General features: G+C 36.2%; 1 protein-coding gene across 6 annotated transcripts in view; it reads left to right on the top strand.

Moving 5' to 3' along the window:
* The window catches only part of HBS1L (HBS1 like translational GTPase), a 57,976-nt gene that overhangs the window by 11,496 nt on the left and 21,467 nt on the right, over positions 1–25,013 (top strand). For 5 of the 6 annotated variants that reach the window (XM_062489996.1, XM_062489995.1, XM_062489997.1 and 2 more), the window contains one exon: positions 21,192–21,300. In XM_062489996.1, the coding sequence (XP_062345980.1) occupies positions 21,192–21,300 (109 nt within the window). Of the gene's footprint in view, positions 1–13,899; positions 13,996–21,191; positions 21,301–25,013 lie in introns of those variants that run through there. The other variant, XM_062489999.1, reaches the window with a different exon arrangement.

Raw genomic sequence — 25,013 nt, 5'->3', positions numbered from 1 at the left:
TATCGTGGATCTTACTGTGGGATTGTTACCTTAGTAAACAACTTTGGATCTTGTTAGGTAGCTAGATTTTCATATATAATTACTTTTTCATTGGCATTTGACAGTGGTGTTAGTGGTCATGAAGGAGCAGTGTATGCTGTTAAGTGTGTAAACAGAAGGGGAGGGATTTTTCCTCAGTTTGCAATCCTGAATCCTGAGGTGAGCATTGAATTAATACAGACCTGCAGGCTGAGCATTGGAGAAGGTACCTGAGTGGTGGATAAACCTGAATTCCAATTAATTTTCAGCAGAGATCTATTTTCATGCCTATACAATTTTATAGTTTTGTTTTTCTAAACAAAAAGTATTGTGTCGTCACTATATTTGCTTTTTAAATTAAACAGGTATTTTAATAATTTCCTTAATTATTCCTTTAATTCTTTACTGAGAATGAGGTTTATGGTGTCAAGGACATGTTTAATTGTGTTAGACTACTGCATGATATGGTATGTGGCATTTTTATGTAACAACTGTGTTTGGCCTTTGCACTGAAGAGTTTGTGCCTAATGAATGTTAGAATTCTAGTAAACTAAATCTGCCTTTGACATGGTGAGTTTATTTTCTTAATTTATGTATATAATTCCTCCCCCTCATTTTGCAGCTGCTGTCTATCTTTGGCTTAATATGGCTTAATTCTGTTACTTGTTTTGGAATTCACGTATTAACATTGCAAAATACTTGTCTGTGTTTGCATATAAACAGAAAAAGATAATATTAAACTGCATAGACATGCTACTACTGTATACTCCTAAGGCATTTAATACATCAAATATATTTTGTGCATAATTTTTAAATGGCTGCTGACTATTTTTAATACAAAATGGACTTTTGAATGTTGCTTTATGTATGTAAATAAAATGCATATTATTAAAGGACTGAGTTAATTACAATTTCTTGTTAACTTACCTGATAGAGTTGAATGTTCTGTAATGTTTGTATCTGCTGTGGAAACAGAATCTAGTTCTTGTCTAGGTTTGCATGGGCATTCTTTGCACAGAAGATTCCTTTGGAGAAAGTAAGGCAAAATCTATTTGGACAGTTTTCAAGATTTTAAATTTCACATGCAGCAAGCTGCTTGAATTTCTAGAACTGTTGCACAATAGTACATTAAAATGTTATTTTTAAGAGACTAATTAGTGCAGGCAGGTAGTCTTTGCAGTCCCATGTTTTGCCCTGTTTCGTTACTGTGCCATTCAAAAACATTTTTCTGTAATCAGCAATTTCTGAAAATCTTTACTTATGCAAAAAGTTAAACAGCAACAACTACTACTGCAAAAATGAATGTCTGGACAAAAAAATTCTATGAAGGTAGGATATGGCTTGACATTTTATGAAACGTATGAAGTTTATTACAGTGCCATTATACAAAGGCACTAGTTCACCTTTGTACAAGAGCTGTAGGCTAGGGTTATACAAACAGTTGCATATTTTTCAAATCTAAAGTACTCAACTGCTCAGATTTTTAAAATGTTTCTGTATTAGGTTTGGTTATGGATCAATATTTCAAGCAAATATTTAATCACATTGTAATTCGTGTAGTAAAGGTAAACTACTTCTTGAAGTGCTGAAAAGGGGTGCTTCTAGTTTTGGTAGGTTTATTTTTTTACCTTTTTTTTTTTTTTTACTTGAATTTTTATGGATATCTTATATATTTGAATTTTTTTTAGTTTGTTTCATTTTGTTTAAATGTAAACAGCTCATAAACTAAGACTACGTTCAATTTCCTGCATCCAGAAATTCTAATTAGATGATGAGGAGATGTTATTAGTCCAAGTTACCTATCTGCACTGGAGAACAATGTGAGGAAACAAAAATCCAATGGTGATTTGTTTATTGATGGACTGTCTTCTGAAATTGCTTTCTCAATGCAGTTCAGTGGGAATGGGTCTCTATTTCAGTATTGCTGTATTATGCAGCAGTTGCTTCTTTTTGTGGTCTGTTCAAGTGCACCATTTTACCAAAAAGTAAAAGCTGATTGCAGTTTGTGATTTTAGGTGATTCTTGAGATGAGCAGTCTGTTTGAAATTGCTCATCAGCTTCTAGCATCATTATGCAAGTGTTCTTTATCTGGTTTGTGGATTCGTTGCATTGCATGCTTAAAAATGGTCCATTAGGAGCAATTGTCGATGACTTCTGAGGTATGTCAGTAGTTTGTTGCTCAAATAATTGATTAGAATGCTTCGTGTTGGTAGGTTCCTTTAAAAAATAACCCATTGCCCTATAGTAAGACCAGAAGATGACTAGAACTTGTAAAATGGTTGTAATCTGTAGAGATTAAAATGATATTTGAAAGAGAATCCTTCAACCATTTCTTAAGAATTAGACTTACGAAAACATAGTGAAAATTATTTTACTCTTTTTATAATAAGGTTATGGAGATTTTAGGGAAGACTTACTCGTGAAGTATTTACTCGTCATCATTGAGGTCCCAGCTGACTAGAAGCGGGTGAGCATTGTCCCAGTTTTCAAGATGGGCATTAAGGAGGACCCCAGAAACTACAGACCTGTCAGTCTCACTTCAGTGTCTGATAGTTACTGCGGAGATTATTCTGGGAGGTATTGAAAAACATCTGAAATACAACACAGTCAGTGGTCACAGCCAGTATGGCTTCATGAGAGGAAAATCCTGTCTGATTTTGTTTTATGACAAGGTAACCTGACTAACTGACCAAGGGAATCCAGTTGTAATCTTTCAGGATTTCAGTAAAGCTTTCCTGTCTCTCACAGGATCCTTCCAGACAAAATGTCCAGCACACAGCTGGATAAATACATCATGAGATGGGTGAGCAGTGGGCTCATGGATTGGGCACAAAGGGTTATAGTGAGTGAGATGACATCAGACATGTCTAGTGGGGCTCCATCCTCAACCCTGTGCTCTTCCACATCTTCATTAATTACTTGGATGCAGGACTGGAAGGGAAAATGAGCAAGTTCCCAGATGATACAAAACTGTGAGGAGCTGCTGACTCCCTTGAGGGCAGGGAGGTCCTGCAGAGAGGCCTCAATAAATTGGAGGGTTGAGCAGTCACCAACCAAGTGAAGGTGAAAAGGGAAACTGCTGGATTGTGCACCTGGGGTGAGACAACCCTGCATGTACAAACAGACTGGGAAATGAGACTGGAGTGCAGTGCCATTGAAAGGTACCTGGGGGTCCTGGTCCATGGCCAGTTGAACACGAGTCAGCAGTGCCCTGGCAGCCAGGAAGGACAACCCTGACCTGGGGGGCATCAGGGACAGCATCACAGCTGGGCAAGGGAGGGGATTGTCCTGCTCTGCTCTGAGCTGGGGTGGACTCACCTCCAGTGCTGGGGGCAGCTCTGGGTGACACAATATAACAACATTAAATTATTGCAGAGCTTGCAAAGGAGGGCCATGAGGATGGTGAAGGGCCTGAGGGGAAGCCCTGTGAGGAGTGGCTGAGGTCACTTGGTCTGTTCAGCCTGGAGGAGACTGAGGGGAGACCTCATTGCAGTCTGCAGCTTCTTGGTGAGGGGTAGAGGAGGGGCAGGCACTGATCTCTCTCTATGGTGACAGGAATGAATGGAATGGCCTGAAGCTGTTTCAGAGGAGGTTTAAGTTGGATATAAGAAAAATGTTCTTTGCCTGAAGGGTGGTTGGGCACTGGAACAGGCTCCCCAGGGCAGTGGTCACAGCACCAGTGTGACAGAGTTCAGGAGGTGTTTGGACAATGCTCTTGGGCACAGGGTGTGACTCTTGGGGATGGTGCTGTGCAGGGCTAGGACCTGGACTTGGTCCTTGTTGCTCCCTTCCAACTCAGAATGTACTGTAATTTTGTGATTTTTGTCAATGTATGGAGGTGGTAGCTGATGAAGACAGACATTATTTTGATATTTTGAGTCTTTTTATCTATTAACATGAAAGAATGAAAGCTTAATACAGATTTCTCTTTTTTGACTGGTGGCATATGTTCTTGACATGTAGCATTTCTCAGGTGTTCTTGTTCTGGTATTAGTGATATTCAGAGAGTACAATTTGCAACCCAGTCTTGTAGTAAGTTGTAGTCTTGTAGCCTCACTGTAGTCTTGTCTCATTATAGTCATGAGAGGCAAAGATTTTTGTTTCAGGAAATGTAGCTGGTATTTATGGGTTCTCTGAGAAATCTTCCTTAAAATTCAAACTTTTAAAAAGTATTCATGTGGAAGTGGTTCTCTCAGTGGAAAAGACATTAATTTTCTGCATTTTCATTACATTTCTACATGTTGCTCTTTCTAGCTAAACTACATTTTCTTTCTTTTTGTTTGTGTTAGTGTTACAGAAGAGATACTGGTGTTTGAGCAAGGTTCTCTTCTATTTCAGGCACCATTAACGGAATTGTTAACCGCTTTCTGACATGAAGATTTTTGATTTTAGTGATGCTTGAGCAAGAAGGAGGTCAGATGTCTGTAAATGCGCAGTCCTTGCAGGAAATAAAAAGTCCTGCAAACTGAATCTGTTTGGTTTGATTGTTGTAGGGGCAGAAAGGAATCTAGTGTTGCGCTGTCTTTGTGGTGGCACTGGCCACTTTGCTTTATGGTAATTTTTCAAGAATAACACCAAGAACAGAACAGGTCTGTTTTTGTAAATATTGAATAAGAAACAAACTTCACTCTAAAAAGTCAAAGTTGAAAGTAAGGCACAGGAAGCTGAAAAGCCTTACTCATGACATGCCAGATAATCTAGGAATAGAGCATATGTCTCGCATTTAAGTCTAGGTTTGTAGATACTGGGCTTTACTACTTTTTCTCTAATGGAGAAGCAGTTAATAGATGTTAATAGAGAAAAAGGTATTTTTTCACTGGCATGTATTTTTGGTTTATGTTTTTTATTAATTTTGCATGTATTCAGGATTTTGACATAACTTAATAAAGTGTGGGCAGTTTCAAGAAAAGCACAAATAAAATTGGCAGGTGCTTGCCTGGCATTTTGTTAATGTTTCTTTTCATTTTCTGATTTTTATATTTTTTTGCCTCTCCTGTATAAGTATTCCTTCATTTTTGCTTTACACCAGTAGCAGTTAAAAATGAAAAAATCACACAAACATCGCCACAGTGTGGCTTGGTGTAATTAGGTCTTTTTACTCAGAGATTTGGCTTTGGTTCAGAATGATAGGTGTTTCTCTTTCCATGGACAAATACTTGTTTTCTGTCTTTATGTTGTTGATGGACATTGTGATGACAGTTAACTTCCTAGTGCAAAGTCTCAGAATGTAGATTATTGTGCTTTAACAGATAACTTTTATCACTTTTGGTTGTGGTCAACTAACAGATGAAATTGGGAGGCTTCAATGACAAAAAAAAAAAAGCCCCAACCAAAACCGGACAAACTGATACTTTTGGATTTTATTTGTAGGGAGAATTCCAAAGAAGAGGAAACATTCTGAAGTTTAATGGTGATGTGCAATATATTTTCATTAGATTTAGAGTTCCTCAGGTTTTACTGCCATTTATAATATAAGGCTTTGATGCTTTGATTTTGCTCATTTGAAAATCCATTATTTATATATTGGTCTCTCAGGAGAAATTTTTATTCCCCTCTTCAATTGGCTCTGGTAACTTTTCTGTGACATTAAATTCTCAAATGCCTGCTATAAAGATGAGGACCTTTTGTACTTAATTATACTTAGATATGTTATTCATTCTGTCTGTGACAAAGAAAATGTCTTTTCTCAATGGAAATGTCTGAAATCTGGTGTGATATATCTTAAATCATGGAAAGTAAATGAGAATTTAAGACTTCCGTGTTTTGGGTAAGAAAAATATATACACAGACTTCGTGAAGTTACTGAATCTTGACACGGAGGTACTGTGTGGGTTTTAGAAAGGAAGTGGCTTATTTCAGGGAAAAATGTGTCACCAGCAATGAAAAGCTTTTTAAAATCCTTTGAAATACATTTTTTAGATTCTCCTCATACATACTGTACACCTACACTGGAAAAAGTGACACTCCATGCTTTTTCTGAGTTTTCCTTTATGGTCATCTAACACTAGTTTGATTTACTTTTGTTAGGACAAAGGGTAAACCAATACAGAGTTGGTCATTTCTGTACATTAACGTATCATGTACGAAACTTGAGTGTTTTGCTTGGAAGCGAAGAGAACTTGCATGAAACTAAAAATGACTGTGTCCTTTTTAAAACTTTGGGATTCCAGGAGAACCAGAAAAACGGGCAACTGTAGCTCCACTTGTTCTTACAGTGTCCTTCTACCTCAGGTCATGCTAAAGATCGACTGTCACTTGGTTTTCTCAGTGTCTTTAGAAGGTAAAGTGAAGAATTTACTAAATTCTCAGGTAGGATTGCTGGATTGCCAGGAAGGTATGATTGGAGTCAGATTTTTTTTAAAAAAATCCTGTCTTAAGGATGCCTGAATCACTGCTGCTGTCATGCTATCATGTATTGATTTAAAGATTGTAAGTCCTACCTGAAGTTTGCACTTGAGTACTCAAAGCAAGGCTATTGGGAATGCTGAAATGGTAGTGTTTCACAGTTGAAAATAATGACATTGTGCATTTCCACTCTAGAAACTAGTAAATAATCTAAATGGTAGAAATGGCATATCCAATCCAAACTAGTGTGAACAAAAAGAAACACATTAAAATACATTACCTACTGGTAGAAAGGAGCTTGTGTGCTAACAGGAAACCTGGGAATATTCAGAAAATAAGTTAAAAAGTGAAAGCCAGGATAGTGTAAAAATGCAAGCTTTAAACGCAAAATTACTTCACAATGTCTGTTTATGCTAAGTGTTTTTTTCACTATAAATGCTGTTCCTTCCCTAGGAAATTGGTGTCATCAATGCACACTTCATCTCTGTACAGTCTTCTGGATGTGTTTCTGCAGTATTGATGATTCAGAATTGTTACAAAGCCTATTAGCAGTTTCAGTTGCATAGTCTAGTGTATTATGGCACATACATATCAGACATAACAGAAATGCCACCACAAGTGCCTCTAGTTACACTTGAACTGTTTTCTTCTTGGGTGACAAGATACGATCAGTTTTTCATCATCTCAGCTTCTGTGTTCATAGCCTTTCAGTCTTCAGCGAGGACACTTACAAATATGTGAAGTACTAGTTTCCTTCCTTCCTTCTGTTATACTTGTGATGTTTGAAATGGCCATTAAAATTAAAACTCATGAGTCTGCTCTCAGAAATTAATGCTTAAAATGCCTAAAGCTTGGAAAACTAGCTGACTTTATTGTGGAAAATACTTGTGTCTGCAGAAGTTGTAATGCCATATTGTCAAAGACATGGAAGAGCTTTGACTGGTTGTTGCTTCAGTTCTCTTTCTATATTTTTACTGCCTATAGAAGCTCATGCTAAGTGGAAATTTTTTATCTAATTAATTCCAAAATGAGTTGAAGTTATTTTGGGTACTCCTTGTTCACGTCCTTGCTGCAACTTTTTGTGGTTTTAGAATCACATTTTCCTATTTTTAATGTTTTCCTCTTCCCTATTGCTGACCCACATAAACAGGAAAATGACTAATTTTTCTTGTCCCCTAGGCAAGATGGCATAACTGTGTATACACCAAGTGCTGTGCTTGAGTAGAAAAAAAGGAAAAAAAAGTGGTACCCAAAGATCTTAAATAAACATTTTTTCAAAGCAGAAATGTCCTTTAAATTTGATGCTTTTCATGCTATTTTTATGATAGTATGTATGCAAAAAAACTATTACAGGATTGTCGATGCTGTGTGCTTATAAGTGCTACTGTAAATGTGAAGTGTAGAGAAAAACATGAAGCAATCAATTTGAGTCTGTGCAAGTTCCCTTCTGTAGTCATGAGAGAGTGAAATGCACTGCTTCAGGCTGGCAAATGAAATTCTTCTGGCATTGACTGAACCTTGCTTACTTCAGCTTGGCCAGTATCTGCGCTCTTCCTTGCAATGGTTTCCCTGATAAATATAGTTAGAGCTTAGTTCCAGGATTTTGTATCAGTTAGCCACTCAAAGACCTACTGTCAAATCACCAAAATAATGGTAGGTTCTCTAAATCCTTAGCAGTGTCCATTGTTGCTGGTATCATCCATAATGTATTCCTTAGGGAAATACGTCTCTCTGGTGTATAATCTGTTAGAACTAGGTGTTTGTACAAACTGCACAGTAATGGTCCAGGAAAACTTTGTGGGTTTTCAGATAGCTTAAGATTAGTCTCTAAATTTGTGGTAATAGTTGTGTGAACTTTTTTCAGTGATTTTTTTTTTTTCTGCTCATATTTTGGTTTTGATGCTGTGGAGGTTCTGTATTGCAGATAAATTAAGTACCTTTGATCAGCCTACTGCATTGATGCAGCTTAAGTTTGTTTTGCAAGTTAGATTCAGAGATCTTCAGCAGTTTCACAGCTAGCATTCAAATATTCTTTGGATTACCAGTAAGATATTTAAATAAGAAATAATTCTAAAGTTGTTGTTTTTGTTGGTTTTTTTTTTTCCCTTTGTACTTTTAGTAGCCATTGCTTTCTTTTCATTTCTGCTCTTCCTCAAATGTACTCTATTTATGAACAGGACAAGATGACAGTGTGGCAAGCTAATTCTGTTTATTTAGGAAATGAGTACAGTGCCTTCCATTAGAATTAAAAGAAGCAGCAAAAGTAGGTGTTGAAGAAAGTCTGTTGATCTTACAGTGAAGATAAACAGAAAATATCACAAAAACGAACTAGAATAAAACGTGACATTAAAGTATGACTTAGTGATATCAAACTTCTTTATCTAAGAGTTTTTATCTCAGGCTTTGAGAATGTGGTCATCCTCTCCTGTAGATGTATTTGGTTATTACTTGTCTTATGTTAAAGATAGCTGCTGTTGAGTGGGTTTTTGTGTGTGATAATTGAACTTTCATCTGTATAGCACTGAGGACAAAACTGAGATTGCACTTTCTTTCCAGAAGGTAGGAGTTGCTTGAGTTTAGGAGGTACTTGCAAAAGAACCAGTGTCCTTTACAGCATAGGAATGTCTGTAAAGTCTACCAGCAAGAGATACTAGTGGTGATGTAGCTCATTATATCAGAAATGGTGATCTTTGAATGCCAGCAGTAAGGTAGAATCAAATAGTGGTTCACCAGCGTACGAGCAGTCAAAGTCACTTCCATTTGTGAGCAGTCACATGTGGAATAACACAACTTCACATATCCGATTATATTATGGACAAATTACCAAGAGCTATTAGATATTAGCATGACTGGACTTTAAGCCTCATTTCCCTTTCTCTCTCTTCACTAAAAATAAAATTAGGCTTGAAGGAGGAAATCTTAAGTGCTTTCTCCTGTTATTGTTTTTAGAATTGAATGCCTCTAGAGTACTTAAACTGTCCCATCTATGTAGAAATAATTTGTAAATCTAATATTTTAAAAATTATTTTAGGCTGAATCTGATATAAGAAAAAATGTTAAACTTTACTTTGCTTTTCTGAAATTTCTAGGAAAGAATTGAGATCCTGCAGTTATTTTTTTACTGTAACAATACAAAATTGAACCAATAACATGAAGCATCATCCCTTCATCTGAAATCTTGGAACAGTTAAGGTGGGGGAGATGGAAGAGTAGGTTGATCAATATTAGTCTTATTTGAAGAAAAATGCAAAGGATAAACAGCACCTTGTTAATTACTTTTCTTGGTTCTCTTAGGTGTTTTTGCTTTATTATTTTACATTTAATCCTAGTACAAGAAGCACTGTCGAAGGGGGTATGTTCACTGAGCATATTTCCTTCAAACAGATTGTGTGAAATATTTAAATTGTATTAATTTACATGGGCAAAGATCAATGTATTTTTCATTCCTTTTGTTTCCGGTTTGTCGTTTCTTGACCTTTAGTCTTTCTTAATGGTATAAATTTGAACATTTAACATTTTTATCTTTAAAGTAATTGTTCAGGTGGCTTTTAAATGTATGCATTTAACTGCTAAATATTCCATTTTTAAAAATAAACTCAGTTAAACTGAGTTCTTCTTACAAGGTTATACATTTTAAGTAGCAGCTTTAGTTTTGGATTAAGAGAGATTAGTTGGAATAGCAAAATAGGTAGGATTTTCAAGTTACAGTACCTTTGAGCTATTCTGTTTTGTAGAACTGTAAATACCATCTCTCGTACTCTTATCATATTTGATTACACCTCTGGTAATGAGGGGCCTATCAGCTACTGGATCTGGGAATTCTGTAGTGGTACCTGTCAGAGGTACCTTTTCCATCATTCATGTATATTATTAGTTTGTGTGAGCTTTTTACAGTAGTTAGATATTTTCATGAAGGCACACAGGAAGGCCCTGTTCTAGATTGCTTTTAAAATGTGAGAGCAAATACTAGGTGTAACATCTTAGTTCCTATTTCTCTTCTTATTCTTGGGTTCACTGAGCTAGCAGCCTTGCATAGAACGCAACTCTTTCTGAAGGGGTGCCTGTTAGAATGTCAGTCTTGTGTTCTACTTGTTTTATCTTCGCTGGAGCCTGCCATGCAGCATCATTACTTCCAGTCAGCTTTTTCCTTGTCAGCTTCCTCAGTTTATTAAAATTGCTCCCGATCAAGAAACCCAAACACTTAACATTGTGTTTTGACAGTGACTGTGTCTAATTTATTTGGTCAAAATAATGTTTTTAATGTTTCCATTTTGGGATTTAAAATAGCACACTTGTTTTCACTATATTAGAGAGAAGTTTTTTATTTGCATTGTTTTTTTTTGTGTTCTTGTATCTAACTGTAGTTTTCAATATAGAGAACCATAATACTGTAGGGTACTTTTTTTATATTATGACTATTTAGAGTATTATTTATATTTGTTTCAGAAGAAAAAGTACTGGAATTTTATTCATCTTTGTTCCTTAGTATCTCTTTCTTATGTAGCAGTTTTCTTTCTTAGTCAAAGCAGCACAGTCTCCTGAAGCAATTCTTCTTGAGTTCAAATCTCCATTATGGACATGGACTGTGCAATTCAAGAGGCATTTAAGTATTTGTAGCAAAAATGCAACTTAGGTCTGGTTTGAGTTCTGTATATGAACAAATACTGAGCACAAAGATGGTTTTGAACTGAGGCTCACACCCAAAGCTGGTTAGTAGTTATAGTGAAATGCTTTTTAGTGGGAGGGTTATCTCTTGCCTAAGTAGAAGAAGAGAGCCCCCCAAAACATCAAGTCTGAACATTTACTGTTCTGTGGGTGATACCCATATCATCCAGTTTCTGTCAGTTATAGTAAAGACTTTGTACTTAGTTTTGCCAGATCCCAGAAAAGTACGCTAACTACTAGCTTAGGAAGAAGTCACTGTAGGAGGATGGCAAGGATGATCAAGAAGTCAGTTTCATCAAAACAAAGCAAAAACTTTTGAAATGCAAACTGTTCCACATAATGCACTTCCATCTTTTCAGTTGCATTTCTGCTGGCAATCCTATACCTACTGTCTTTACCTTTAATGAAATTCTTGTAAATACTATCTCTTCCTTTATCTTTATTATAGGTAAAATTTTCAAAATGGGAGTACTTGACTGACTTTTTGAAAAATATGTAAGTAGAATATGTCTATTTTTTGTCCTTTTAAGGGGAAAAGCCCACAAAATGAAAGGGGACGTCTCTGAGGATTTGCTGTTTGATTACCATAACCTTGCAAGCAGAAATGCAAAAGTCAAAGTCAGTGAGTTTCTCCCTTGTACTCAATAACAACTCCTAGGTTTTTTTATTAAATGCATTTGTATTTCAATTTACAGTAAGGGATAGGTGTTTGTGTATACACAGTATTATGAGTAATTGTTGTACTGCTGGACCTTGATTTTTTTTTTAACCTATACTCAACCTGTTGAACGCTTGCTTCTTTAAAATCACATCTTACATAAGCCCCTGAACTGCTTTTTTGTCAGTAACTGATAAATTTTTGATATGTGATTAGGATTTTGGCCTTCTGAAGCCACCAGTCTTCCACTCTGAAATGTGTCTTATGCTGTGGCATTGCTTTATGCAGTCTGCATAGCCATCCCTGAAGTCATGGAGAGGATCCAGTGTGATTGTAATGTCAAAAGCAGAGAGGGTTGAGGATTCACAGAACCGAAATTTAAATAAGGCTTTAGCTAGTCTACCTAGAAGTTCTTACCACACAAATCTTTTGCAGTTTTCTGGAACTTAAAAATGCTAAAAATATTTGCAGCTTTAGCAGTCATGTAGGGCTGATAAATACATTTTCTTCTGCAACTTTAAAAGGATACCTCATTATTTTTCTGGAGAAAATTTGCAGAATGGTTGTGGAAAAGTTGAACAAATGTAAGATGATTTTACTCTTTAAATACTGTCAGTTTGCTTCTATGTTTTTTCATATTCACTGTTCTTAAACTTCTGTTTCATACTGAAATAGTTTCAGTGCACAAAAAAAAGTTGTGGATTTGGAAAGCTTTCTTTTTGTAAAATGCTTTGCACTCCTTCAGTGCAATCAATAGGATTGTACTTGCATGAATAATGTTGACGTGCAAAGGGCATTATGTTGTTTCTGAATTATCAGGATGATGTGCAGGCAAATAGCACCATCCGCTGGCATGATAGCATTAGTTAAGAATTAAACCTGAAATTGCTATTTGTTATTTTTGGAAATCCAATATAATTGCAATAGTACGTACATTCTGTACTTTCAGTTTTACATACTCATTTTGGGCCAAGGTTTAACAGAAATTCTGGTAATTTGCATGGACTCTGTGTTCTGGCAATTAAGTGACTGGCTAAAGGGGGATATCTTTTTAGGGTTATCCTCCCCATAGTGCTGAATCTGCTCTTTATGTGACCATTTATGGTAGGAAGTTGCACTTCAGAAATATCAGACTGAGCTTTTAATAAATCTCAGTGAAAGACAATTCACAGTCATTTAAGAAAAATTCGTTGAGTTAGAAAACACCACCAACGACTTATGGTTGTGTATCTGGGGGAGAGTAAAGGTGCTACTTTTTTTTTAAAGGGGGAGAGTAAAGAACAACTGCAAATATCCAATAAAATATTTTTACAGGAGATCTTAGGTTCAGTTACAGATTGAGAATGGGTATCGTTGGCATTGCTCGAGTGCAGAGCAATACGCCTCCCACAAATTAGGTTTCAGTAGTTACAGGATGAGTTGTGCTGAGTTACGGTCGTGTGGAGGACTGAATTTTAGTCCATTGAACTATGAGCAGTAGGTATGAGAAATATCACAGGGACATCCTTTTGAAAAACTTGGTGGATGAGAAAGTTGCCGTTTGATTGTTGAGTTCCTATTGGACCTTCACACATTTTCTGTATCGGAAACATCAAAAGAAGACAGCTGATGTTTGGGTGCTTTCGAAAAGAAAACACGCACCACCCCCCAGTCTGCCTTTCTGTACAGGAGATCTCCACTCTTTTACAGGGGAGGTGTTGGCTTAGCGAAACTGGAAATCTTAAGAGTTTTGCTACGGCAACAATGCCTGTCTTTGCCTTAACAGATTAACCATCAATGCAAACCAGACTAGTTATCCATGTTTCTGGAAGGACTGTACTAATGGTCTACATATAGAACTGGGCTGTGCATTTCTTTGCTGTTGTGTGTTGCTTAAACTTAATTTCATAAAAGTTGGAATGTTGTATTAAGCATCCAGGTATTGAGACATACAAGTGTAAGTAGTGAAAATGTTGAAAGCTCCCAGTTGTAATAGACATTAGTAAAATCTTTTATATAAAAATATACGCTGTTCTCTGAAGCATGTTTCTGTGGCAACATTAGATATTCTAAATGAAATGTACACCATTTGATGGAATGATTGCAGTAAGGAGTTGCTGGGAAAAAGTAGTTTTAATAGGTGGCATTAGTTTTGTGCTGCTTGCAGGGTTGACCATGTGTAATTTAAATAAGTCCTGATGGCCAGAAAATTCTCACAGGAAGATGTTTGTTTCAGGTGAGAAGAGCAAGAGAATGCAGCTGTAACTGACTGTTGGATTCTGTATCATTTGGCTTCATTCGGGGAGGTAGTATTGATGGCAAGAGACATGGTGAGACTCCAGAAATTTTGGCTATGTTTCAGACAGGAAAGAAAATGTGTTGTTGCTGTGCTATAACACATTCCACTCCACCCACTTTAAACCTGATCTAACATCTGTGTCTATGTCCTCCTAATCGTCTAAGTTACTGTGTTCAGGTTTTTTGTTGAATTTGTCTTTGTGCCCTAAACACAGTATTTATTTCCTCATGTCATTCGAGTTTTTTTTATTGCAGTTCCATTTTTTCTACTTCATAATTTCAAACTCTATATCTAGCCATTTCCAGTTTCCTACCTATGTTTCAAATCATTGGTCATTATTATTTTCCATGTTTGCTCTTTTCCAGACATAGCTTTCAGTTTACTTTCAGTTCTGCTCATTTTCTGCTTCTTTTCTTCATGTTTATCTCTACGTGTAACTTGTCATTAAGTATGTGAACTCTTACTTTCTTCTTCTCCTTATACATGGTTTTTTTCCAGGTTAGGTTGTTCACTAATACTGTTTTGGGTTTTTTTTTTTTTTTCATGGTCACTCTATCTGTCATTTCATCTTCTCTGCTTGACTGGTTTTCATTCTTCTAGTCTTTGTCTGTCCTTGATAATCTGTGTGTCTTGCTGCTTGCCAGTTCTCACTGTATTGTTTTCTTCTCTTGCCCTCCAGTTTTGTTTGCTTTTATGATTTATCCAGGACAAATTTATGCCTCCAGTTTGTTGATGTGGTAGGAAACTATGGAGACCACAGGAGAGGTAGAATTTGAGTTCAGGTAACACAATTGTGTCACCCTCGACAAAAACAGTTGCAGCAGCTACATACTGAATGTTGATGAAATGTTTCAGGGATTTAGTTTTTAAAACATAAGCCATAAGAACATGTGCATACTGTTTGCTAAGGCAAAATCAAGTGGGTTTTCAGACTGTGGAAAGATCATTTGAAGGATTTAGTTTATGCAAATAATACTTTCCTTAGGTGCCATTTTAAAAAATCTTCTGTTGTATCTTTTATCTTTCAGTTTGTTTGCTCTCCCTGTTTGGAAGTTTAAAAAAGAAAGGTCAGGCCCAAGCAGAACCCCCACTTGAACAAATTAATTTTTGGACTAGAGATGTCAACTTGCTGAAAGCTGCAAACATTGAAAATAAAGCCAGAGAGGTGAGGAGTGGCAGCTGGCTGTAGCAGGCTGCCAGCCCTTCTGACTGTAGCTGCTGCACACCCAGTTGTTGCAGCTGCATATTGTGAAGCAAACTGGTTTTGGAACTTCAGTTTTGGGGTAGCAAGCTGTGCTATTTTTGTGTTGTGGATCCAAGAAAACTAGCCCATGATGGAGAGACTCCAGAATATCACCACTCAAGAACCTGCTCTCTCTCTTCTCTCTTGCTGTATCAAACCTTAAGAACAAACAAAAAAAAAATCTTGTAGTTAGGTGCAAGTGAACATTTTTATTTTCAGCATTTTTCAGGGAAAATGCCTACTCCCAGTTTCATGAAAAAAAAATCATATGCACCATCTGAAACTTTGCAGAGAAGATAATAGTTATAACAGTGAGACCAAGTTACCTGGAAAGCCCCTGACTGTGGTTTCTATTAGGAAATAACCTTTCTTTTAAAAAGAAAAAGTTCAGAGTTCTTGTTTGGGGAATTGTTTTCAGTAATATCTTTAGAATGGCTGTGTCTCATCACTGGGTGGTGACTTAGCAAGTTGCCTTTTCTATTATTTTGGACTGTTGCATTATTTTTGGGAGTGCTGTGGATGTTCAGTGGAATCCCCTTGTATATTATGGTTCATAGGACCGTAATGTCATACGGTTTTCTAACACTGGATATTTTGAACCAGTTTAATTACTGAAGTTTGTGTATGGAAGGAATTCTGTAAATTGAAGTTCTCACACATGCAGACTTTGCAGAAGTTTTTTGAGTGGGTTATGTGACCTGATGGATTTATTAGATATTAATATAAACCCAGAGATATGTGGGCAAACAGGTGATACATGCTTCTGAGCATGATATTGTGTGGTATCTACGTCTGGTTGACTCACTCATGTGTAGTCAATACTGGAAATATTTTCACAATTATAGGGTCTTAAATATAGTTTAAAAGTTTAGCACAGCATATGGGAAGGGAAGTATTATCTTGAGAGGAGCCTTGGTTATTAATTCTGCTTTTCAGACAGAACTGTGTCTTCTCATGGCATGTGCCCCAAGATCATGCATGACATGGTGCTCAAAACCACTGCCCTGTTTGCTTTTATGTAATTGGTGGCTGTTGCTGTATAATTAGCAGACAGAGGTGTAAGTGGCTTGTTTGTGGTTATATAGAAAGTCTGTAGCAGAGGAAGGGATGCAAACTGTATCTTGTAGATTAGAAAGCATGGTGTTGCATGTGTGGTTTTTTTCATGGCAGTGCTGGTTTAGACAGCATTTGGAGGACCTGCTTAAGTAACTTTATTCTGTCTGTCAAGTGTCAAATGTAAGATCCTCAGCCCTGTTCAGAATTGAAACAGTATGCAGCTGCCTTGAAGTGCACATCCATTTTTGAAAAGAGAAGATTCAGTATAACCAATTAAAATGTCAAAAGCATTCAAGGGAAAAACTAACTGCAAGCTGCCTACAGTTAATTGGAACATAATTCCCTTGAAGGTGTGATTCTTTGCCAGTGCATATATACCATTAGTAGTTGGTTTGTGAGTAGACATGGATTTATTTAAATGGAGTTGCCATCTGAAAAGGCATAGGCTCAAGACATGCCTGAATTGACATTTGTCTTTGTTTTTCAAGCTGAATTCAGGCACATGAAACGTTCTGGTTCATTGTATTAGAAACAGGCTTCTCTGTGCTTTGGGGTAGTTCAGTGTAAAGTTTCAGTACCAATTTAGAGTTTGAGTGAAAGACTACTTGGGAGGAGAAGCTTATATGTATAGGAATTGAAAGCAGTGGCATTTTGTTTCTGCTGTTGGAGCGATATGGTCATCTGAAGAAAGTCAGTGTGGATTTAAAAATACCCAGTGCTAATGTGCATTTCTCCAAATATACCAATATCCATTTGGTATCAGTGTGTCTTTCTTGAGAGAATGGCTGTTTAACAGACTCCTCTTTTCATTCACCTGTAAACCACCTGGGAACAGACTAGACTGTCAATCAAGTCTTCCATTTACTGAAACCTTCCATATCTCCAGCAGAATTAGAGAAAAAGCTTAGTTTTTATCCTCCTGTTAATTTCAGTGTTAAGTATGTGTGTGAACCAAAAGTAAAAAAAGGACTTATCAAGCCTGTTATGTTTGATAATCTAGCAAGGGTGATCTTTTGATTTGTTTGTACAGATTTTCTACAGGTACTGCTTACAACCAATTTTAGAAAAGAAATCCAGAGGGAGTTGCTCACAGTAGAGGGAGGTGATTGACTAAATCTATATACTTTTGCTATTCCATCTTGAACATCTAGAGAGACTGTGTTAATTTTTAAAGACTGTCCCAATGTTTTACTTCCTTCCTGCATATGTGTTTTTCTGTGTCATCATCATCATCGTCTATGTTTATCAGCCTGCAGGTACTTTATTGTGCCATCTGACTTTGGGATTTGCTAAGAATTTTTAAGTTATATCAGGTGGCATTAGTAATACTTTTTGACTAAGTCAAAAGTCTGTTAAGTCAGAAGACCAACTGGCAGGCACAGGAAAGGTAAAAACACAACCAAGAATAATAGAAGAGTACTTTGTCAAGGTGTTGTACACTCCACTTGTATTGGAGTAATGGCAGTGCAGGTCTGTCTGTTCCCTTTGGTGTTCAGCTGATTCCAGTTTAATACTGAGGGTTTGTCAGTATACTTTTAATTTTGTAGTAGTGTTTGACTTGTAGCTGCAGTGTGCTTTAGCCTAGGTACTCTCATGTTGCTGCAGTCTAAATACCAAATACCTCTCTGGAAGCTACTTTGCTTAAAATAGGCCCATAGTTTGGGGTTCTGAACATTCTGAATTGTGAGAACTGTCATGCTGATAAGCCTTTAAGGTTTTACTTTTTAATTTTCAGTTTTAATTTTTATAATTTATAGATGTGTTTCTGTGGAAGGAAAATTTTTAAATTTTCCTAGTGTTATGTCAATCAGTGCATTTACTTGTAGGGATACACATTTAGATTTACTTCTTGTAGTGCTTAGAGTAGTGAAATGTGATGAGGTACTGGGACTTCTTTTGGAGTTTGTGAAAGATGTATCTGTTTTTATCTGTACTCTTGATTTAGGAAATGTATTTTCATTGAATTACCTAGGTATGTGTTTGAGAATGTCCAAATGGCAGTAGGCATAAAGAACTTGATTAAGGACTTGGCAAAAATCGGTACGTACTCGTAATCCTTTCCCTTCAGAAGTTCATTTTCCACAACCACTCTTGTCATAATCAGATTGGGATTACTGTTTCTACATTTTTATGGGTTTGTAGTACACTTCAGTTACCATAGGGTACCCTGCTTGTAGATTAAGAAGCATTTTAAGAATTGTATCAGCTTTGTGCGTTGACTTCCTTTTAGTTCCAAGGTGCAACTTAAGGATTTGCATGCAATCTGTTAAATGCCAAATAGCTTTTGCTTTGCCTGCTAGAGCAGATAAGAATTTATCATGTAGTTTTGTCCGGTTCCCTATAGATTAGATAGTAAAGTATACTCCTTTCCCAGCCTTCTGTCCTTTGTAATGAAGCCATAATTATTAATCTTTGATGGCGCCTGCAATGCATAAAAGACAGACTTGGTCCTTATCTCAAATGTGCTGCTTGATTTTATTGTACTTGGTTATAAAAACATTGAAGGCAGAAAATCGTATTTGATGCTTCTATCAGTGGTGTTACTAATAATGCTTGCCTTGCCTTTTCATCTGTTTGAATGTCGCCATTCTGGGATTATTTCTGTGGTTTGATTTATCTGATCCCAGTCTGCTTCCTTGCTCTGCCTATGCTTTAGCATTTGTTTATTTATTTATATAATTATTTATTATTGTAATTGTTACTTATAAAACTAAAGTATATATATATATATATATAATGTATAAATAAAGACAAGAACCACCCAAACTGTCAGCTTTAATGGACTATTATTTCACTTTCTCTTGGTCTTTGTGATTTTAGTTTTGTATCTTCTTTCAACTTGTAGTGTTTCCTAAATTCTAGTTTTAAGGGTTTTTTCTGTCTCAAATACTTCATTTGTTGAATGTATTTAGTCTCCTTGCACAATTTAACTCGGAGTATGTGTCAAACACTGCAGCATTATTTGTACACAGTAATTTTGAAATTGATTAGAGAAGATATATTTTGTAAAACCTTTGACTTTTGAATGAATAGATTGCAAGTTATTTTCAAGTTATATAATATTTATTTTTGTCTTTTCTTTCAACTAATCTAATTTCAATTTAATTGGTGGTTTTTTTGTAATTATAAATTCCTTGTAGCCACATATTGAGCATGGTATTTTCTGAGAATTCAGATTTGAAATGACATGTAAAACATTCATGTTCACCTGTCAGTTGAAAATTATGTCTGCTTGAAAATTGTTAGAATTGATGCAGAAAATAGCATACCAATTTGGCAACAAAAATAATGTAATTTTTACTGTAACTAAAGTGTTTACTTATTAAAAAATGCTGTAGGTGATCCCTTCAAGAGCTTGAAGATGAAACACAATCTTAGTGCTTAACTAGTAGTCCCTGTCCAGTGAGAATTTTATATTCTGAATATTTATATTTGTTTGTTACATGATTTGAGATTCTTGTAAACCATACTTTCTGTTATTGCCTTTATTTCTCTTACTTTTGTTTCTTATTTGCGTGCAACTATTGATAAACCACATACAGACTACTTCTTCCAGAGATCTGCAGGTGGCATATAAATGAGTATCAGCAGATAAGACAAATGAGGGAGATGAAGACCAAGTCATCAGATAAATAAAAATGTCTCCATCTGTACTGTGATTTTTTGGTTTGAATTTTTGGTTTGCTGTTGTCGACTTGTCTGTGGTATTCTGTTTCCTTGCCTGAAATCTTCAGCAGTCTTGACCGCAGCCGTTTATGTAACCTGCAAACCAATATGATCTTGTGGTTTAAAGGTGTAGCCGTTGTGCTTTAGAAAGAAGTGCAGCATTAAACATATCTGAGTAGGGCCAAATGGCTCCAACAGTTCATCCTAATATAGTATATCTAAAACACTTGAAATTTCGAGTAACTTGGTATTCACTTGACTCTTGAATATCCAAATTGGTCTAGTACTGGAAGAGTAATGGCATTTTTCTTCTTTTCAGATACACTTTTAGGTAAAACTTGTTTAAAAATTGCAGCTTAATTCTGGATTTGGGCTATTGTTTTGCTTTGTCATGTGTGTAACATCCTTCAGAATGCCATATGTAGCAGCTGTCAGAAGTGCTGTAAAGCAGGAAGTCTTTTTCCTTGAAGGAAGAAGGGATCCTAACATAATAACAAGGGAACTGTGTAAAGAAAATGGCTAGTTTGCTTCTTTTCTATAAACTCCTCCTCTGCAGAGTAAATAAATATTATTTTTTTTTACAGCTTGGTGAGAAACTGATAGCATGTAGTGCTATTAGTTGTGCAACTGTTTTCACAAAATTCAGAATGAGCTTTGTTTTCATTCAAGTTATGGTAAAAGTTAATACCTTTGAGTAATTAAGTTTCAAGGTAATTACTTCTAAATAACCTTGAAATTAGCTAGCTTTGGAGTTTTGCTTGGCTTCTTGAGTATAATTCATTGTAAGACAACTCTGTTTTCAGGTTTCAGGGAAGGCCTTGCAGCCCACACATAGCTGGTGCTGCTGCTAGCATTCCCTGAGGTGGACATACTTTTTGTTTTACAATGTTAAAAATGTTAAGGCAAAATAAAAACTCTAAAGAAGAATTAATGCAATTGTCGAGTGGGTACCTGCAAACTGTTTCTTTATCTACATTGCATTAAATAATTCTGGTATCCTGCAGAGCTGCTTCTAGTAAAGCTCTTGCATAGTGTAGCTGTCATGTGACTGCTTGGAGATAGAAGTGAGATTTTCACAATGGATCTAACTGTAGATTATTTTAATTATGTAATATAGTCACATAAGACACTGAAATGTGAGAGTTGGTCATGAAGGACTGGTATCGTTGGGTTGGAGAGAAGTAGTGGGACTTGTTAAACTTTATATTTAACACCTTTTAGTCACAACCTTAAGTTCAAACTTACTTTTTGTCTATTACTAGGAAAAACAATGGATTCCCAGTCAGCCAGAATGGAATCTGAAATTGTGCCAAAAGTTACCAAAATGACAGTGTCTGGAAAGAAACAATCTATGGGATTTGAAGTTCCATGGTAAGCCAAGCCCTCGTACATCAAGGTACATCAGCAGCTCTTCTTTCAGACTGATGCACCTGTAGCAAGTTTTCGTCTTATTTTTTCTATTTTTCATAGCAGTTTTAGTGTCACTCTTCAGAACTAACCATCTCAGCTTCTTGTTTGACTCAGAATTACTTTCAGAGTATGGTACCTCACGTTTTGAGTTTAACAAATCCTTTCACTATGAATCGTGTGTAGAGATATCAGGTAGTCAGATTATTTAAGCATCCGCTTCATAGAATACTGAACTTTCTTGGTGTTCGTTTATTTTAAATTTAGTTCTCTAAGTGGAATTATGAAATCAATAAATCTTAACTGTAATTGCTTGTTCTTCAAAGGAAGTAATATATTTAAGAATAGTTGATGGGGAAAACAATCACTTATGGCTAAACCTTGCCTTCCTCTGCAGCTTTTATTAACTTTAACAGGTGTGCAGGGTACAACTGTTGTAGAGTTTGGTCCTACTTGTGCTATAACTAAATTAAAGTGGTGCTAATTTTATCCTGACTTGGAACTGTTGAGGCGGATGTCTCATGAGAGCAAGAAGACAGACATCTGAATCAGAGATATATTACCTGCAGCAATAGCCAGCAGTGAAAAGTTAAAGAAATATATAAGGACATGGCATGTATGTTGAGAATGTGGTCCATGAAGTATCATTTCATGTGTTCTGTGGCTTCCCACATTTTTAATTTTCCTAATTTTCCTTCTCACATTTTCCCACATTCCTAATTTTTATTTATTTTTTTGGTTTTGTCTATTTGTATTAAGAATGGCAAATGTACTTTTCTTGCTTAGGTCCCCTTATTCTGTTTTTGAACCCAGTCTTATAATAGCCATCTAATGTGTGGCAAAAAATCCTATAGTACAACCTGAGGTAAAAAAATTCTCAAGTGTAAGTGCCAAAATCCCAAACTCATCTTGCACTGTTTGGAATTCTGACCTGGAAAGCATTCTGGGGGGTAAGAGGACAGCACAGTCTTTGTGTTTCTTGTACATGTTTGATTGGAAAGCGAGCAGTTTCATCTACATAAGCACATTTAATACAAAGTGTGAAGCCAATGTCATTATTCCTTTGTGTTGCTAAATGTCATTGCTGAAAGACATCACCTTCATTCAATCTCCTTAGATGCAATAAGTTCCAAATGAAAATTTTCTGGGACTTTCAAAATATTTTGTCTGAATTGTTTGAGATTTGCAATATATAAAAGAATTTAAATTTTTTCCTTTCTTTTTTTTTTTCTTTTTCTTTTTTTTTTTTTTTTCTTTTCTTTTTTTGCTTGCTGACTACTAATCAGTGACTCTAGGTTTGACAACTGGGCTCACGAAGTTCCGGGCACCTTCATCTCTTATGTTCTTATTAAACTTCTTAAAAGTAGGAGTTTTCCATGGGGACTTTTGTGTAGTAATTTAATTTGGATAGAAGTTGAGAAAAAAGAAAGAATAGGAATATTAAGTGAGTGAAGAAGATCTGCCAGCTAATTTTAAGTAGTTGTGATTGATTTATTTTTTTTTCTTTGTCTGTTATAATGGCTGTTTAAAATGTTTGTTTCTGAAAAAAAGCAAGTACAGAATTTTGTGTCTCATACTTACTTAGTATGTGTGCCTGCTCCTCAGGGAAGGAGGAGATAAGTAGAATGCTTCCTTATCTGTAGACTAAAGTAATTCTTGGATAGGCTGGTGATGACTCAGTCTCTGATGAAGGGTGGTTGTCTCCAACATGATTCTCAGCCGTTCTGCTTCTTTTCAGGGACACTGACATAGTTTGTACCATGCTTGCATACAGTTCAGTGGCAGAAAAAAGATTAAGCCTTCAGGACCTGTGGGTATATCCTTTGGATAAATCCTTAATATTGCTCTTGTGAGACCCCCATCTGGAGTGCTGCGTTCAGTTCTGGGGTTTTCAGTGCAGGAAAGATGTGGACCTGATGGAGTGGGCCCAGAGGAGGCCACCAAGATTATTAGAGGGATGAAGCACTTGTTCCATGAGTACAGCCTGAGAAGGCTGGGGTTGTTCAAGCTGATGAAGAGAATGCTTTGGGGTGACCTTATTGCAGCTTTCCAGTACCTAAAAAAGGGGTATATAAGAAAGATGGGGACAGACATTTTAAGAGGGCTTGTTCTGACAGGACAAAGGGTGTAATGGTTTTAAACTGCAGTAGAGCCTAGATCATATGTAAGGAAGAAGTTTTTTTCAGTGGAGGTGTTAAGCCACTGGAACAGGTTCCCCAAAGAGGTGGTGGATGCCCCACCCATGGAAACTTTCAAAATCAGACTGGACCAGGTTCTGAACAACCTGATCTAGTTGAAGATGTCCCTGCTCATTGTTGGACTAGATGGCCTTTAAAGAGCCCTTGTAACCTAAACCATTCTGTCATTCTGTGATTGTGAAGATGGTTTTTATTCATCTTACTTAGCGGTACTGCTGAAAAACAATTGAAAACAAACTTCTTTTTACTGTAGAAATTGGATATGCATTAGGTATTTAGCTTGAAGTGGAGGAATAGGTAAGAAGTTAATGATTTGTAAAAGAGCATGAGATTTGGAGCAGACAATCAATGAATATGGAAGAAGATACAATTTAAATGGTAAAGTTACTTGCAGGTCTTAAAGACCCCTTCTTCAAGGAGTCTGGTGACAGCCTCCTTTCTTCTTTTGTCTAGCGGACTGCTGTGGAGGCACTGCCAAAGCCTGTGACCTTGACTTTATGGAAGCAGAGAATCATCTATATCTAAACTTGAAAAACAAAACATGAACCTCCACCTCTATTCAATGAGTATTAGGATTAGTTCTTCTCTTCTGCAGTTACCTTCTAGATTGATGGCAGGGTAAGGATAAACTATTAAGGAACAGGAGGAATCTGTTTTTATTAACAGCTAAGAAAAACTTGTTCCTTTGACCCCTTTCATAACTTCTCTGTGTTCTTTTTTCATTGTTAATTTACTGCAGGGTAAATTTAGGTTTATAATAATACAGGTTTTTAAGTACATCTTTTATGTCACCAAAAGCACCAGTATAAATTGCTCAAAGCATTCTAAATGGATTCTAAAAACATCTGTAACTCTGCCCCCTACTTCTACTCCAAAATACTGGTATGGTGCTGGAGCAGATACCATTAGAAGGAAATTGTATAGTACATATGAAGTAGTTTTTATTGTTGCCCATATGGGGTCTTGAAGGTAGTTTTCAGACCAAGTTTTTAAAAGCAGCAGCCTTACATTGGCAGAAAAACCCTTTCTTTGACTAACTATTCAGTTTATGGTTCAGTCTTGTTATGAGGTATAACCTCATATTAATCAGTGAATCTTATTTGAAATAGATGGATTATTAGCAGTCTTTAATTGCTTTGAACATTGATTGCCTTTGTTGCTGGGTATTCTTGGTGGGATTGTCAATGGAAAATGGAGTTTGCTGGTAAACTGGTGCTCTAGCAAAACTGTTTACTGGGCTTTTAATTTTTGTTAAGTAATAAAAGAAGCCAAGAGAAGTTGTGACCAAAAAAGGGTTGATTATTGTAACTAGTCTGACCAATATTTTGTAATTAATAATTTTGAAAGAGGAAATAAATGTAGACATTTCTGTAATGACTGTAAGTACTCCGAAAGAGTCGGTTGTGTAAAAATAATTCACCCAGCATCCAGACTAGTAGATTGAAAATAATGTTTAAAAGCTAAATTCTGAAGAGTTAA

Source organism: Cinclus cinclus, chromosome 3, assembly GCF_963662255.1.
Source record: "Cinclus cinclus chromosome 3, bCinCin1.1, whole genome shotgun sequence".
NCBI classification, from domain to species: domain Eukaryota; kingdom Metazoa; phylum Chordata; class Aves; order Passeriformes; family Cinclidae; genus Cinclus; species Cinclus cinclus.
The sequence above is the reverse complement of the archived record's forward strand: the minus strand, read 5'-3'. Positions and strand labels throughout refer to the sequence as shown.